The sequence below is a fragment of the Medicago sativa genome, chromosome 5 (genome assembly GCF_051527215.1).
Source record: "Medicago sativa cultivar Bolivia chromosome 5, Bolivia_mono, whole genome shotgun sequence".
Lineage (NCBI taxonomy): Eukaryota > Viridiplantae > Streptophyta > Magnoliopsida > Fabales > Fabaceae > Medicago > Medicago sativa.
Window position 1 is genome coordinate 23,850,416 of NC_140753.1, and position 14,463 is coordinate 23,864,878.

The window sequence follows — 14,463 nt, forward strand, 5'->3', positions numbered from 1 at the left end:
TAGGATTCATAACATTAACATAGTTCCTATGGTTGTTAGGATGTTAGCAACCTTTATTAGCTTATTTTCTTCTCTGTATCAATTTCATTGTTACATTTTTTTTTTTTTGGTTACATTCATTTTTACATTCAATGAGAAATATATAATTTTCATTCATCAAATTGTTTTTCTAATACTCCTTTGGAGACAAAGAAGACAACTATTCCTGAAAACATTCCATTATATTCCTTCTTTGCAGTGTTTTTCTTTAGCGCCATTTCAATGAATGATGCTTCTTCTATTCTAATTTCTAAGACGCCATTCAATTTGATGCAAACTATGTTCTTGTCCATGTCTACCCACGTGCGTCCACATACATTTATTATTTTAATTTTTTTTGACAAGATTTATAAATATAATCCTACAAGTTCTTCCAAAAATATCATCATCATTTATTTATTTATTTATAAATATATCCTACAAGTTCTTTCAAAAATTTCCCTCCAAATTTTTCCTTCATATCATTTTATTAATTAATTAAATAAAAAATGAAAAGAAAAAACCCACTACCCATGTTTCCACCTTCTTTGTTTACCCCGAAGCCATGGATATGTCATAAACAGGTTACTATTTTTTACCGGATGGAAGAGTTACTTTGTTTAAATGTAAATATAATCCAAAACTTTTCCATAGATAAGTCAATTACTTCTTTTTTTTTTTTTTTTGACAAGAAGTCCATCATTTAATGTGTGGAATCCATCTTTAGCATCTTTACACTAAAACATTGTTTCACAAGTGATCCCTTCCTTAATAGTTAAGATTAAAAAAAAACGATTCCAGGGTATTCAAGGAGTATTGATGTTAGATGTCAGATAACGCTTCATATGACCTACTGCAGTGAAGTGTTTTGTTTTGTTAGTGGTGGGACCATTGTTGACTTGACGCAAAACTTTTTCAACCATACACCAATCTTTATTGTTAATCTTCTTGGTTTATACTACCATACCACAATACATTTCTAACCATCTTAGTTGGAATCGAGCATAACAAAAAGAAAACATAAGGCAGGGCCTATAATTCAAGTGGAGGAATCTAACTTTTCCATAAATAAGAAAACCCTTAATGTGTGGATTCCATCTTTAGCATATATACCCTTCAATCATATTGGTTGTCACCTTTTTTTCATAATATATATCAAAGAACGTAAAACTTGGTTGTGCTTCTGAATCATACAATACATTACAACCTCACTATTATATTCATTTTACAATTCAACTTTTGCTATTGCAGTGTTTTATTCTCTCACCTATCATTTTCATTTAGTGTTTTCTACAAAACTTCCATAAATAAAAAAAAAGTATAAACCTGAAGCGAAACTCCAAAACTTTCTCTACCATATACCAATCCTTGTTGTTAATCTTCGTGCTTCATACTACCATACTACATTTCTCAGTCATACAAACAAACCTCTTCTTGATACTATCATTTTGAAGATGGCTGAAGCTGTGCTTGAACTTCTCCTTGACAATTTCAACTCACTCGTTCAGAAGGAGCTTGGCCTATTTCTTGGTTTCGAAAATGACTTTAAAAGTCTTTCAAGCTTGCTCACTACAATCAAGGCTACTCTTGAAGATGCTGAGGAGAAGCAATTCACTGATCCTGTTCATGGCAAAGCCATCAAGGATTGGTTGCTTAAGCTTAAAGATGCTGCTTACGTCGTTGATGATATCTTGGAAGAGTGTGCCACCAAAGCACTAGAGTTGGAGTACAAAGGATCCAAGGGTGGACTACCTCATAAGCTACATAGCTCTTGTTTATGTTCTCTTCATCCAAAGCAAGTTGCTTTCCGTTACAAAATTGCTAAGAAAATGAAGAGCATACGAGAGAGGTTAGATGAAATAGCCGCAGAAAGAATCAAATTTCATTTGACCGAGGTAGTCAGAGAGAAGAGAAGCGGAGTCCCTGATTGGCGCCAAACAACCTCAATCATTTCTGAACCTAAAGTCTATGGAAGAGAGAAAGATAAGGATAAAATTGTAGATTTTTTGGTTGGCAAAGCTTCTGGTCTTGAGGATTTGTGTGTCTATCCAATTGTTGGTATAGGCGGACTTGGAAAAACAACACTTGCCCAAGTTATCTTCCATCACGAGAGGGTGGTCAAACACTTTGAGCCGAGAATTTGGGTTTGTGTTTCAGAAGATTTTAGTTTGAAGAGAATGACTAAAACGATAATCGAAGCGGCATCTAAGAAGTCTTGTGGTATTTTGGATCTAGAGACACTACAAACAAGACTTCAAGACCTGCTTCAAGGAAAAAGATTTTTGCTTGTATTGGACGATGTATGGGACGATAAACACGAGAATTGGCAAAAGTTGAGATCTGTTTTGGCTTGTGGAGGAAAGGGTTCTTCAATTTTGGTCACTACTCGTCTTTTGAAGGTAGCAGAAATCATGCGAACAATACCTCCACACGATATATCGAAGCTATCTGACGAAGATTGTTGGGAATTGTTTAAACAAAATGCTTTTGGAACAAATGAGGTAGAACGGGAAGAGCTAGTGGTCATAGGAAAGGAGATACTAAGGAAATGTGGGGGAGTACCTCTTGCAGCAAAAGCACTAGGAAGTCTCTTGCGCTTTAAAAGAGAGGAAAAGGAGTGGCGCTATATCAAGGAAAGCAAAATATGGAATTTACAAGATGAAGATAATGTCATGCCTGCATTGAGATTAAGTTACTTGAATTTGCCAGTTAAACTGAGACAATGTTTTGCCTTCTGTGCATTATTTCCCAAAGATCACAGAATAAGCAAGCAGCTATTAATTCAGCTTTGGATGGCTAATAGATTTATTTCGTCTAATAAAATGTTGGACGAGGAAGATATCGCTAATGATGTGTGGAATGAACTATATTGGAGATCCTTTTTTCAAGATTTTGAGAGAGATGTATTTGGCGAAATTATAAGTTTCAAGATGCACGATCTTGTTCATGATCTCGCTCAGTCAATTTCAGAAGAGGTGTGTTTCTTTACAAAAATCGATGACATGCCTAGTACATTAGAAAGAATCCGCCATCTCTCATTTGCAGAGAATATTCCAGAAAGTGCAGTTTCAATTTTCATGCGTAACATCAAATCACCGAGGACCTGCTACACAAGTTCCTTTGATTTTTCTCAATCCAATGTATCCAATTTTCGTTCTTTATATGTGCTTAAGGTGACTTTACCTAAAGTGTCATCTTCAATTGGTCATTTGAAGAGTTTAAGGTATTTGGATCTTTCTCATGGTCAATTTGAAACTCTTCCAGAATCCATATGTAAGTTGTGGAATTTACAAATTTTAAAATTAGACTATTGTTTTAGCCTACAAAAATTGCCCAATAATTTGATGCACTTGAAAGCGCTACAACATCTATCCTTAAAAAACTGCCGCGAGCTATCAAGTTTACCTCATCAAATAGGGAAGTTGACTTCCTTGAAGACTTTGAGCATGTATGTAGTTGGAAAGAAAAGAGGGTTCCTTTTGGCAGAATTAGGACAATTAAATCTTAAAGGAGAGCTTTACATCAAACACCTTGAGAGAGTGAAAAGTGTAGAAGATGCTAAAGAAGCCAACATGTTGAGTAAGCATGTGAACAATTTGTGGTTGGAGTGGTATGAAGAATCCCAATTGCAAGAAAATGTGGAGCAGATTCTTGAAGTGCTTCAACCTTATACCCAACAGCTTCAAACATTGTGTGTTGACGGATATACAGGTTCCTATTTCCCAGAATGGATGTCTAGTCCTTCTTTAATACATTTACGGAAGTTACGTCTCGAAAATTGCAAAAGCTGTTTGCACCTCCCACAATTGGGAAAACTACCTTCTATAGAAGTTCTAGAACTGTTCGATCTACCAAAGCTGACAAGCTTATCAAGGAAGGACGGTGAAAATATGTTCCAGAAACTTTTTAATCTTGAAATAAGAAGATGTCCTAATTTGTTGGGCTTTCCTTGCCTTCCATCTCTCAAAGTTATGATTATAGAAGGGAAATGCAACCATGATTTACTAAGTTCAATTCATAAACTTAGTAGTCTTGAATCCCTTGAATTAGGAGGTATTAAAGAGCTAAAATGTTTTCCAGATGGGATGCTAAGAAACCTCACTTCTTTTAAGAAATTGATGATTATCTGTTGCTCAGAAATAGAAGTTTTGGGTGAGGCTTTACAACACGTGACTGCCCTTCAATGGTTAACATTAGGGAATCTTCCAAACCTAAAATCCTTACCAGACTCTTTAGGAAACCTTTGTTCGCTTCAATCGTTAATATTGGGGAATCTTCCAAACCTGATATCCTTACCAGACTCTTTAGGAAACCTTAGTTCGCTTCAAGGACTAGAAATTTATAAATGTCCGAAGTTGATTTGTCTTCCGGCAAGCATTAAAAGCCTTACTGCTCTGAAAAGTTTGGATATTTGTGATTGTCATGAGCTGGAGAAACGGTGTAAAAGGGAAACAGGTGAGGATTGGCCAAAAATATCTCACATTCAATATCTTCGAGGTATGTTTTGGATCTCTCGCCCTTTCTTAATACATTTTGACACTTCGATTTATTATATTGTACACCTTCTATAATTATGGCTCTTCTTAACGTTCTTCTTTTCTTCTTCTTTTCTCGTATTGTATTGAGCATTTTGTTAAGGATTTTATTGATTATGGGTGCCGTTAAGTTTCATTTTTGTGTTATATTTTTTTTCACAGGTTCCTGTTTTACGTATTGAAGGGATTAAGATTTGACTTTCATTTCCCTTGAGTATGTAGTTTATTTGTTCAGAGCTAATGCAAGGTAAAGTGCTTGTTGTTTTCTATTCTTTTTAGAGATTCTGTATTTTAAATTCTTTGGTTGAATACTACCTACATCTTGAACAAATTGGGGCTTATGGTTGGATACAAACCTAGTTTTCTTCAACCAAATAATTGGGCTCACGTTGTTAATCACCAAAGTATGAATCGTTTGGGAGAATCCGAATTCGGGTGGAACAATTCTTGGTCAGACCATACTTACCCTGAGAGTTGACACACACAAAAAAAGGTAGTTTTCTTCATGTTGTTATGAATGCTTATGAAAATGGCATTGGCAGCGTTCCTTCCAAATTACTATTTGCTAGATAATTGTTGTTTCCTTAATGGCATTTCCCTGATATCCTCGTGTTCAATTCGATTTTCTTGAGATGCAGGAAAATTTTTCAAGAGTTCAACAGTTTTTGGCAATTTTGCTTTCCTCATGTGTGTAGCAGGATTTTAAAGTCAAACATTTTGGAGATAGACTTACTTTCATCTGTTCTGGTTGGACTTCTCATGGAATTTCCAATATCTGCTTCTATTGCATAGAGGTAATAAACATAATCATTTGTGTTGCATTACCCACTGATGCTTTAGAAGATATGTTTTGAATACCAAATTTATTGACTTCAAATTATCCTTTTTGACATGCAGTTTAATGTGTACTTGAATGTATAGTTTGTTTAAGGCTATAATATGCTAACAAGTTTCTTACCAAAGGGTGTTGCAGTTTAATGTGTCCTTTTTGACTGAAACTCTTGCGATTTGCATCCTTCTTTGTATCCTCATCCATTACTGATAATCTTCTCGTGACAATTAGTACATGCAGATTTGAACATTTAGGTGGCAAAATGTTTAATCTCTTCTTTCCTTTCGTTGTCTGAGACACTCCTTCTGTCTTTCTAACTTTTGTGTTTACATAGGCCTAGTTTAGATTTATTGTATAATATTTGATTTACATTGTTCTAACTGATATTTATTTATTGTTTCTTTTCAGAAAAGAGAAGGTACACCTCTGCAAGCACTTCTACTGGCCATCATTCCTTCAACCACCTCTTGATTTGCAGGTGAAACCACAAATTCAATCTATGCGAGAAAAAAATTCATGAGAATCTTGGAATATTGTGATTGATATGACAGCTATAACTCATGTGATAACAGACTCTACTGGAAAGGAAAAGCAGCCATGGAAAGTGAACATGGAATTTTCAGCAAGTGAAGACTGTTTCTTCCAAAGTTTCTGTAGCTGACACAACGCGAATTGTAAAATCTATGGCAGCCAGATGATACAGGACCCTATTTGATTTTCCTAATTTCTTCATTAAGAAACATGATTCCTTTGGGTCCATCACTGGTATAAGATTTGATGGAGCTTCTCTGTGAGGAAGACATGAAAGTCCTTTGCAAAAGAAATCAGAGAATTTTTCCGAAGATTGGCGGATTAAAGCTCATGATTGTGCCAAGTTGAGAAACCTTTTGATAGTGAATTGAAGTTTTCTTTATTTATACTTTTTCTTTCCCATTTGTGAAGATATATGGACACAGTATACATGAATAAAAAAAGTGATGTATACTTAGAAAGATCATTTACAGAATGATCAGTGTCATATTGGAGGTTCTCAAAAAGATGAATCACTGAAAATTTGCAAAATCCTTAGGATCAACAACTTGAACCATTCACTGATTTTCCAATTGACCAGAGATTATTTAGTCGTTTCAGCACTTAAAATTTTAAATGGCAGCATCTCCATGGTTGTGATAGTAAAACAGTTTAGCACCATAACAAGAGCTCCAGAATATCAAAAAATAACCAACTATAACACAAGTGGTAGACATTTGGATTTCTTAACCTTCTGTTTGGAGTTCATCCTTGACCATTGAGTAAGGAGAAACATCTCTTAAGAAATGTCAACATTACAAATCATACCGCGCACTGCATTACCAGACACAGTATCATTTCTGCTCACTGTTTCGCGACTGCTCTGCTGCACATTCTGAACTGATAACCATTCCGCAAGCATCATCTGAGCCGCAATGACAAACATTTTTCGCTTCTGCTATGTCAACTACTTCATATTAACGACAGAATCTTACTAACCACGTCCTCTGCCTCTAGCGCACAAACATCCAGCAATACTTCTCCTGCGGTACCAAAACGATCCTGGATCACTTGTGACAGACCCGTCATTTCCCAACAATCAGCGTTTTCTTGACATACAAAAAGAATGTGCCAATCGGAATTCTCAGTCTCTCGCAAAGGGGACATTTCAGCGTACATAGAACATGACGTGCGTTTAGCTTATCCCAAGTCGGGAGACAACCTCTACGAAATCTCTAAATTAAATCCCTCGCCGTTGGTGGAACTTTTTCTCTCCACACACCACCAAAATCACCTGGAACCTTGCGTCTTTCCGCCTTTGTTGACATGCACATAATACCCAGACCTCACTGTATAAACACCAATATTCCTCTCTTTCTTCAATATAAGGCTGTCATTTTGCTCTTCCACAATTAAGGGGATATATTGGATTACAAATACACTTAGGAATATAGGACAGTATATTGTTTTCTTCCCACTTTCTTTCCCCTTACACCATTAAATCATGTACAGCCATATCAAATACTTCTAGCTTTTGAGGAGATTGCATCCAACTCAACTGTATTGACCTCAACGAAGGATGTTGCATGACTCTTCCTTTCTTACCATCCCCTATATACACCATCTACAACCATTCAAAAGAATATTATGCAAAAGCTACGCAAAGAATAACTAGGATTATGACCGAGTTTGGAATCAAGAAAGGATGAATGTAGAAAATACCTTGCCTTCAAAACACTAGCTACCAAGCTCTCCGGTTTGCACATGATATTCCAAAAGTGAAACTTAAGAGGCCAAAGTGAAACTTTAAAACATTAGGGATGAGAAGTGTAATTTAACCTTATTTTATATACAATGTTTATATTTTATAATAGTATATAATTCCTAGATCAATCCCTGAACATAACCAACAAAATGTTACAAAATTTATACAATTAAGTTGTTCATTTCACTTACATATGCTGTATCTCTTCCTCATTCCCTTTCAATCAATATGAAACCCCCATTATTGTCAGCTATGTCCCAATTTTGATTTAAACTTGCTTCGAAAATCATGAGCTTTTTTAGGTAGTTGATTAACAATTATATGGAGATTGCAGAAATAGGCATTCATGTAACTCTTGAGAATGTGCCTATTTAAATATGATCGTTTTAAAAAAGATATATGTGTGAAGAGATAATTTTTTAAAGGATGAAAAAGTGAAAGGTGGACAGTAAAGGCATGCAAGTGGTGTAACCCTTCATTGTCTTATAATCTAAGTTCTACCACTGCCTGTTAGTTCTTAATTATAGATGTATTTTCGAAGAGCTTTTTAAGTAGTTCTTAAATGTATTTTCAATGGCATGCGTCAATTCTGACCAAAGGAGCAACAAATAAAAAGACTCTGGTGTATATGAGTAATTTAAGAATTATCAGCAATCTATATGTGAATACATAAACTAAAATACATGAAGCAGGAGATTCTAGAAACTAGGGATCTTAAAGAGTTGACATAATATAAATTGCAAAAATTGTGAAGTATGATTTCAAAACAAGACAAATTGAGATTGGAGATTTCTTAGTATAGTTTGAATCATTCATCATCATTTATATATTATTGCTCAAAAAATCTTTGATATATTTCATACAACAGATTCTTATCAAACATTCATGACAAGATGGAAAACTCGTAAAACTCAGTTTTGCCAAAATTTTGTAGTGCTCACCCCTGGCAAAACATCCTCCTCAAACCAAAAAGAGAATCATTGATGCCTGATATTATCAAAGTATAATATTTTTTGGGAAATAATAGTGTATTTAATGTACCACCAGACAGACCTCATGGCGTGGAATCCGATGCCTGATATCATCAAAGTATTTCAACCCTTACTTCTGTGCATTTGTAAGTGAATCATCGTTCTAATGTACGATGTCCTTTCTTGTACAATTTCTGTGCTGTGGCTGGACCTATACCCCATAATTCTCCAAATAAGGATATTGTTTGCACCTATAGTTGAATACTTGAATTGAATCAAATTGAAGAAGATAAGGCAGCAAGATTGCAATTAAAATGTCAAGAATATACAAGGTATTACAATTTTATGTAATATATGATGGCTGAAGAGCCTAGATTCATAAGTACTCCGTGAAGCATCTCATACAACTCGATGCGGGACTTAGGCACCTAATAATACCTATGTTTCTATCAGACTATGAGGATCATACGACAGGTAAATGATATCATTCCGCTTGAGATAGCTGACATTTTAGCTGAGGAAGATCTAATAGGAGAGAGGAACAATAAAACTATTGGAAACTATTCAGAAACTAAATATAAAAATTGTCGTTCAAACATCCAGTAGATAAGCAATGTAAGAAGAAAGAAGCAACGAAGTCCAGACAAAATGTCTACTCATAGAATTCACATACATGGACCTTCATTGATTTTCCAATTGACGGAAGGTTTTTTATCTGGTCCGCACTTTCAACTTTAAATGACAACTTCTCAATCACTGAAATAGCCTTGTAATAGCTAAAGGATCTTCGGTTATCACCCAATGCTTTCAAACATCATTTGCACAATAAATGAGCTTTGGAATTACCGAAATGAAAAGGCGAAAAACCAGCAATCTGTAGGAGCTATATGAGCCTTATACCTCTATATATGTTCACAAGTTTCCCAAATATATCTGTAATGTTTTTGTTTAGATCAGGTGGACAGTATCGCAAGGACGACTGCAGTGAGCTCACTGTGATAGATGAGTTTCAACAAGGCGTAAAAATTAGAGTATGAACTCAAAGGATAAACAATATTTCATAAATGCATTATGCTTGTACTCCAAAGCCATTTACATTAATTTCCCTCCAATCTATTATACAGACCTAACATAATTAGACATCACTAGCTTCTGAGAAAAGAATGGAATTTTTTGTCAAAAGTTTATGCTATTGAGAGGAGCCATAAGAAAGTTTTGGATGAAAAATATTTAAAGCAAATAAATCATCAATTGTCGTTCTTGTTGATGAAGTGGTGCGTTATTTTAACTATCCGTTATTTTATACCAATCATGCCTAATTAAAATTCCAGACATCATTATTAGTGGTTTATGTATGTTATTCGGTCTTTGTAACAACATTGATCGACTACTTGATTTATAATATTGCTGATGAACTATTTATCTGTAAAATTAGGTTTGAATTCAAAAATAAGAAGAAGCAAATGTGTGTAAGTAATCATGTTTGATGACATAAGTACTTTTCGACTTACCACCTCAATGTTAAATGGTTTATAAACATTTTTTTATTTTTTTTATGGAAGTTGGCTGAAAAAATGGATGAGAGTGTTTGTCAATTTTTTTGTTATAATTTAAAGGATCAATTTGTAACAAAAAAACTTAAATGACCAATTGATAACAAAAAATCTCAAAGGAGTAGTTTGTTATAATTTTCTTTCAAAAAAAATAAAAATAAACATCTAATTTAAAGGACCGCGAGAGCTATTTGACATTTTTTTAATATTGGTTAGATAATTTTAAACGGGTATCGAATAGTTGTACTAGTGACTTTCACAACGATTAACTACTCTCTTCATTATTAAATATTCCATCTATTCCACTTTATATGTCATTCTAACAAATACACATGGATTAAGAAATGTAGTTAATGTTGTATAAAAAAGAGTAATTGTGAGTTGTTTTACAAAAATTTATTTCTTTAATAGCATGAAAAACATAGATTAAAGGAATTGGAAAATGATAAAGTATTAAATAGTAAAGGGCATTATAGAAAAATTAACATTAATTTTTTTTAGGGGAGAAAAATAAGCATTAATGATTCCTTAATATTATAAAGAGACATATAATTTTAAACGGATGAAGTATATATCACAATCAATCATTTCACAAATGTCAATGCACAATTTTGATCAATAATATTACTTATTATTTATGCTATAAAAAGGTGATATTTTAAAAATATTCATTGAGTCAGATCAAACATCTTCTATATTAACATTTGTTCTTATATATTAATTAAAAATATGATCAAAATAGATTATATAAATAATACATATAATCAAAATACGACATGTATTTTAAAAGAGATGGAATAATAAGTAACTTCCATTCAAAAAGACTAATAATTTAAATTACATGTTATTTTTTACACGATTAAAGAGTCACTTTTTACACGATTAAATATATTCTTGATACCAACTAAACAATATTTACAAAGACGTTGATGAGTTCCATTAATTATTCTAATATAAATATAAAGTAGGTTTAATTATTTTGCAGGTCTCTTTGAGAATTTTTAAATAAGTACTTAAACTAAAAAAAGTTGGAATTAAGTCCTCAAACTAATTTGTTATTTGTAACTAGGTTCCTCAACTATTAAATCATTTTTTTTAAGAAAGAAAGAGTTAAATCCTTGAAAGTTGATTTACACACACATATATAATTTTGAGATCGCGGTTTACTCTGCTAGGGTTCCTCCTACAGATCTGATCGCAATCATATTCTACAACCTACATCACGCCTTTGAACCGCTGTTTTGCACCCTATCACCACCAACAGCCCCGCCATGGCTTTTGATTGGCAATCTGGGCTGACCTCCCGGGTGTAACCTCCCACTCCTTCAGTCGCGATTGCAGGCATGAATAAAACTCCACAAGCAAGAACCTTTGTGCAGGCTCTTGTGGTCGTGACTAACTCAGACAACTCCAAGCCACTACCGCAGTCGGTTATCTGTGGCGAGACGCTTTGCATTCAAATATCTGAAGACACCTATGCACGGGGAGTTGACATCTGCAAGCGTAATCTACGCGGACGACTGGTACTGAACAAAGGAGACAAACATTGGACCATAGAAGATGACACCACTAGGCAGAGGTTATTTCGAATTCACTTTTGCTTCTTATGAGGATTTGCGGACTGTCTGGGCCAAAGGTACGTTGAAATGCAACCTAGTTTACTTCGTCTTTTTGAATTGTCCAAGGATTTTAGTGCGCGAACACAACGCCAAACACACGCCCATGTTTGGATTAGATTGCAGGAGCTGCCTCAAGAATATTGGATGGACCGCACATTACGGGAGATTGCGAGTGCAATTGGCACGCCCCTACTCATTGACTCAACCACGCAAAACCGTGTTTTCGGACACTATGCGCGGATTTTGGTCGATATGGACCTGTCACAACAACTCTTCCATGAGATAATGATTGAGGGAAGGGTTCTCTTTTGCAATTGATGTTACATATGAAAGATTGCCGACATTTTGTTCTCATTGTAAGAACATTGGACACCATATTGAAAACTGTCGGTGGCTTCACCCCACCCAAGATAATCATGTGATTGATAAACAGAAGAAGGCTATCATTTATCAGAAGCAACAAACTCAAAAAATGGTGGCCCAAAGACAATCCTAATGGCATAGAATCTTCCAAGGCTTTCGAAGCTCCGGTGATCCAGCATGTTGTTTCTAACAGTCCAGTTTCCCAGGTTGATGTAACACAGGTCCAAAATAAAGCTGACACCACAACCAAGCAGGAGGAGAACCATTCTACTGATGAATCCATCCCTGATATTAATGCAGATGCATGCACAGTCCAGCAAGCTAACAAGGATAACTCGATTTTTAGTATTGAATTTCAGAATGTTGAAGCGGATATTCCCCAGGCTTGGTTACCACGCACATCAGTTCATGTCTTAGAGAAAGTCGCTGCAGTTGTGCCAGTTGAAATGCAGTCACAGGAAGTTGAACAAACTCAAACTCAGGATGATGATCAAGAGACTTTCATTGCAGCTGAAGAACACGATGATGTGCAAGGCAATAATGACGCTGAAATTACTGTTACGGATAGGGAGCAAGCTGCACCATCAATGCCCCTTGACAACCAAGAAGTGGTGTACAACACAGAAGCTATTGCCAGTGTTGAAATAAATGTTGCGACTTTGAATGAGACAGACTGAGTTACACCTGCTCAGCAACGTGAGGTTCAGATCTCCAAGAATGTTCAAAGCGACTTAGATTTATTGGCTAGAATTCGTGAATACGACCAACGAACGGCAGACGAAGGATTCACGCAAGTTCTTTCCAAGAAGCAACAACAATCAATGAAAAAACAAGTGCTAGGAAAAGCGTCGTATAACACCCGTGCAAAGGGTAGCCCCCCACCTAATGCTCAATGAATTTCCTCTTCTGGAATGTCTGAGATATTGGCGATTTTGATAATAAAATTGCTTTAAAAAATTTATTTCTATCTCATAAGCCGTTACTTATTTCTATTGTGGAGCCGATGATTTCTTTTGAACATGTTCCTTCTTGGTATTGGGCTAGTATTGGGGTGTTGAAATATTGTATGAATGTTAGAGAAAATTTGCTGCCGAATCTTTGGGCTCTTTGGGGCAATGAAGTTTCTACCGAAGTTCTGTTTGTGTCTGATCAATGCATAGCTTTAGAAATTTCTTGTCATCAGTCAACTGTTTATATTGCCGCGGTTTATGCTAGCATATATTATTTGAAACGTCGTCAACTTTGGGATGCCTTAACTAATCTGCAAGGGTGCTTTCAAGGACCTTGGTTATTATTGGATATTTTAATGCCGTCTTGGGTGCTCATGAGAAGCGTGGTCGTCGACCTCCTCCTCCATTATCATGTGTGGATGTTCTAAATTGGATGAATGCTAATCTCTTAAATCATCTTCCTACTTTGGGTGCTTTTTATTCTTGGTCTAATGGTCGGTTTGGTTCGGATAATGTAGCTCTCTGTCTTGATAGGGCTATATGTAATGAGGATTGGATTAATTTTTGGCGCAACACCTCCTGTTCTGCTTTAGTGCGCCATCAATCGGACCATCATCCACTTCTTTTGTCTGTAGATGTTTCTAATATGAGAAGGGTGGGGACTTTCAAAAAATTTAAAACTTGGACTACTCATGAAGACTGCCGGAGGCTTGTAATGGAAAATTGGACAAAAAAAATTCGAGGTCACGGGATGGCTCGACTACAAGCAAAACTTAGATACATGAAACAAGTTTTAAAGCATTGGAATCGTACGGTTTTTGGAGATGTTGACAGACAGGTTCGTTTGGTGGTGGACGAAGTTAACCGTATACAACAACTTATTGACAGTAACGGTTTTTCGGACTAGTTATATGCTCAGGACCTTCAGGTACAACTTCTTCTAACCAAGGCCTTCAACCATCAAGAGGACCTTTGGAAAGAAAAAGCTAGAGACCAAAAATTTATTGATGGTGATAGAAATATGGCATATTTTCACAGAGGATCAAAAGTTCGGGCAGCAACAAATTCCATCTCATACTTGCAAGATGGTGATGAGGTTATTACTGATCCTTCTGCCATTAAGGTGCACATAATTAATTATTTTCAGTCCATCTTTAGTGTTGATAATAATTGCATTCAAAATGACTTGGTTGATGAAACTATTCCTTCTCATGTGTCTGTTGATGATAATCGTATGCTGTTGCGAATTCCTCAACGTGATGAGATCAAAGATGCGATGTTTTCTCTTAATGGAGACGGGGCACCGGGTCCTGATGGCTTTGGTGACCATTTCTACCAAACCTATTG

The 14,463-nt window shown here is 35.5% G+C and overlaps 1 protein-coding gene across 2 annotated transcripts; it reads left to right on the forward strand.

Annotated features, from left to right (window-relative positions):
- The first annotated feature begins 1,208 nt into the window (after nucleotides 1–1,208).
- LOC146921169 (disease resistance protein RGA2-like) lies at nucleotides 1,209–6,488 on the forward strand. 2 transcript variants are annotated; one of them, XM_085714579.1, is made up of 5 exons: nucleotides 1,209–4,515; nucleotides 4,716–5,046; nucleotides 5,192–5,347; nucleotides 5,794–5,863; nucleotides 5,958–6,488. In XM_085714579.1, the coding sequence occupies exons 1-2, from the start codon at nucleotides 1,473–1,475 to the stop codon at nucleotides 4,733–4,735; spliced, it is 3,063 nt and encodes a 1,020-aa protein (XP_085570705.1). In that variant the 5' UTR covers nucleotides 1,209–1,472; the 3' UTR covers nucleotides 4,736–5,046; nucleotides 5,192–5,347; nucleotides 5,794–5,863; nucleotides 5,958–6,488. The 2 variants fall into 2 exon arrangements, with proteins under 2 accessions (XP_085570705.1, XP_085570706.1); XM_085714580.1 differs by having other exon boundaries at nucleotides 4,716–4,800.
- The last annotated feature ends 7,975 nt before the right edge of the window (nucleotides 6,489–14,463 follow it).

What these genes read in the sequence shown, in the direction of transcription:
- LOC146921169 (XM_085714579.1), top strand. Translation starts at nt 1,473, where the DNA reads ATGGCTGAAGCTGTGCTTGAACTTCTCCTTGACAATTTCAACTCACTC. An exon ending in TCACATTCAATATCTTCGAG is followed by an intron (nt 4,516 to 4,715) that starts GTATGTTTTGGA and finishes TTTTTTTCACAG; the next exon opens with GTTCCTGTTTTACGTATTGA.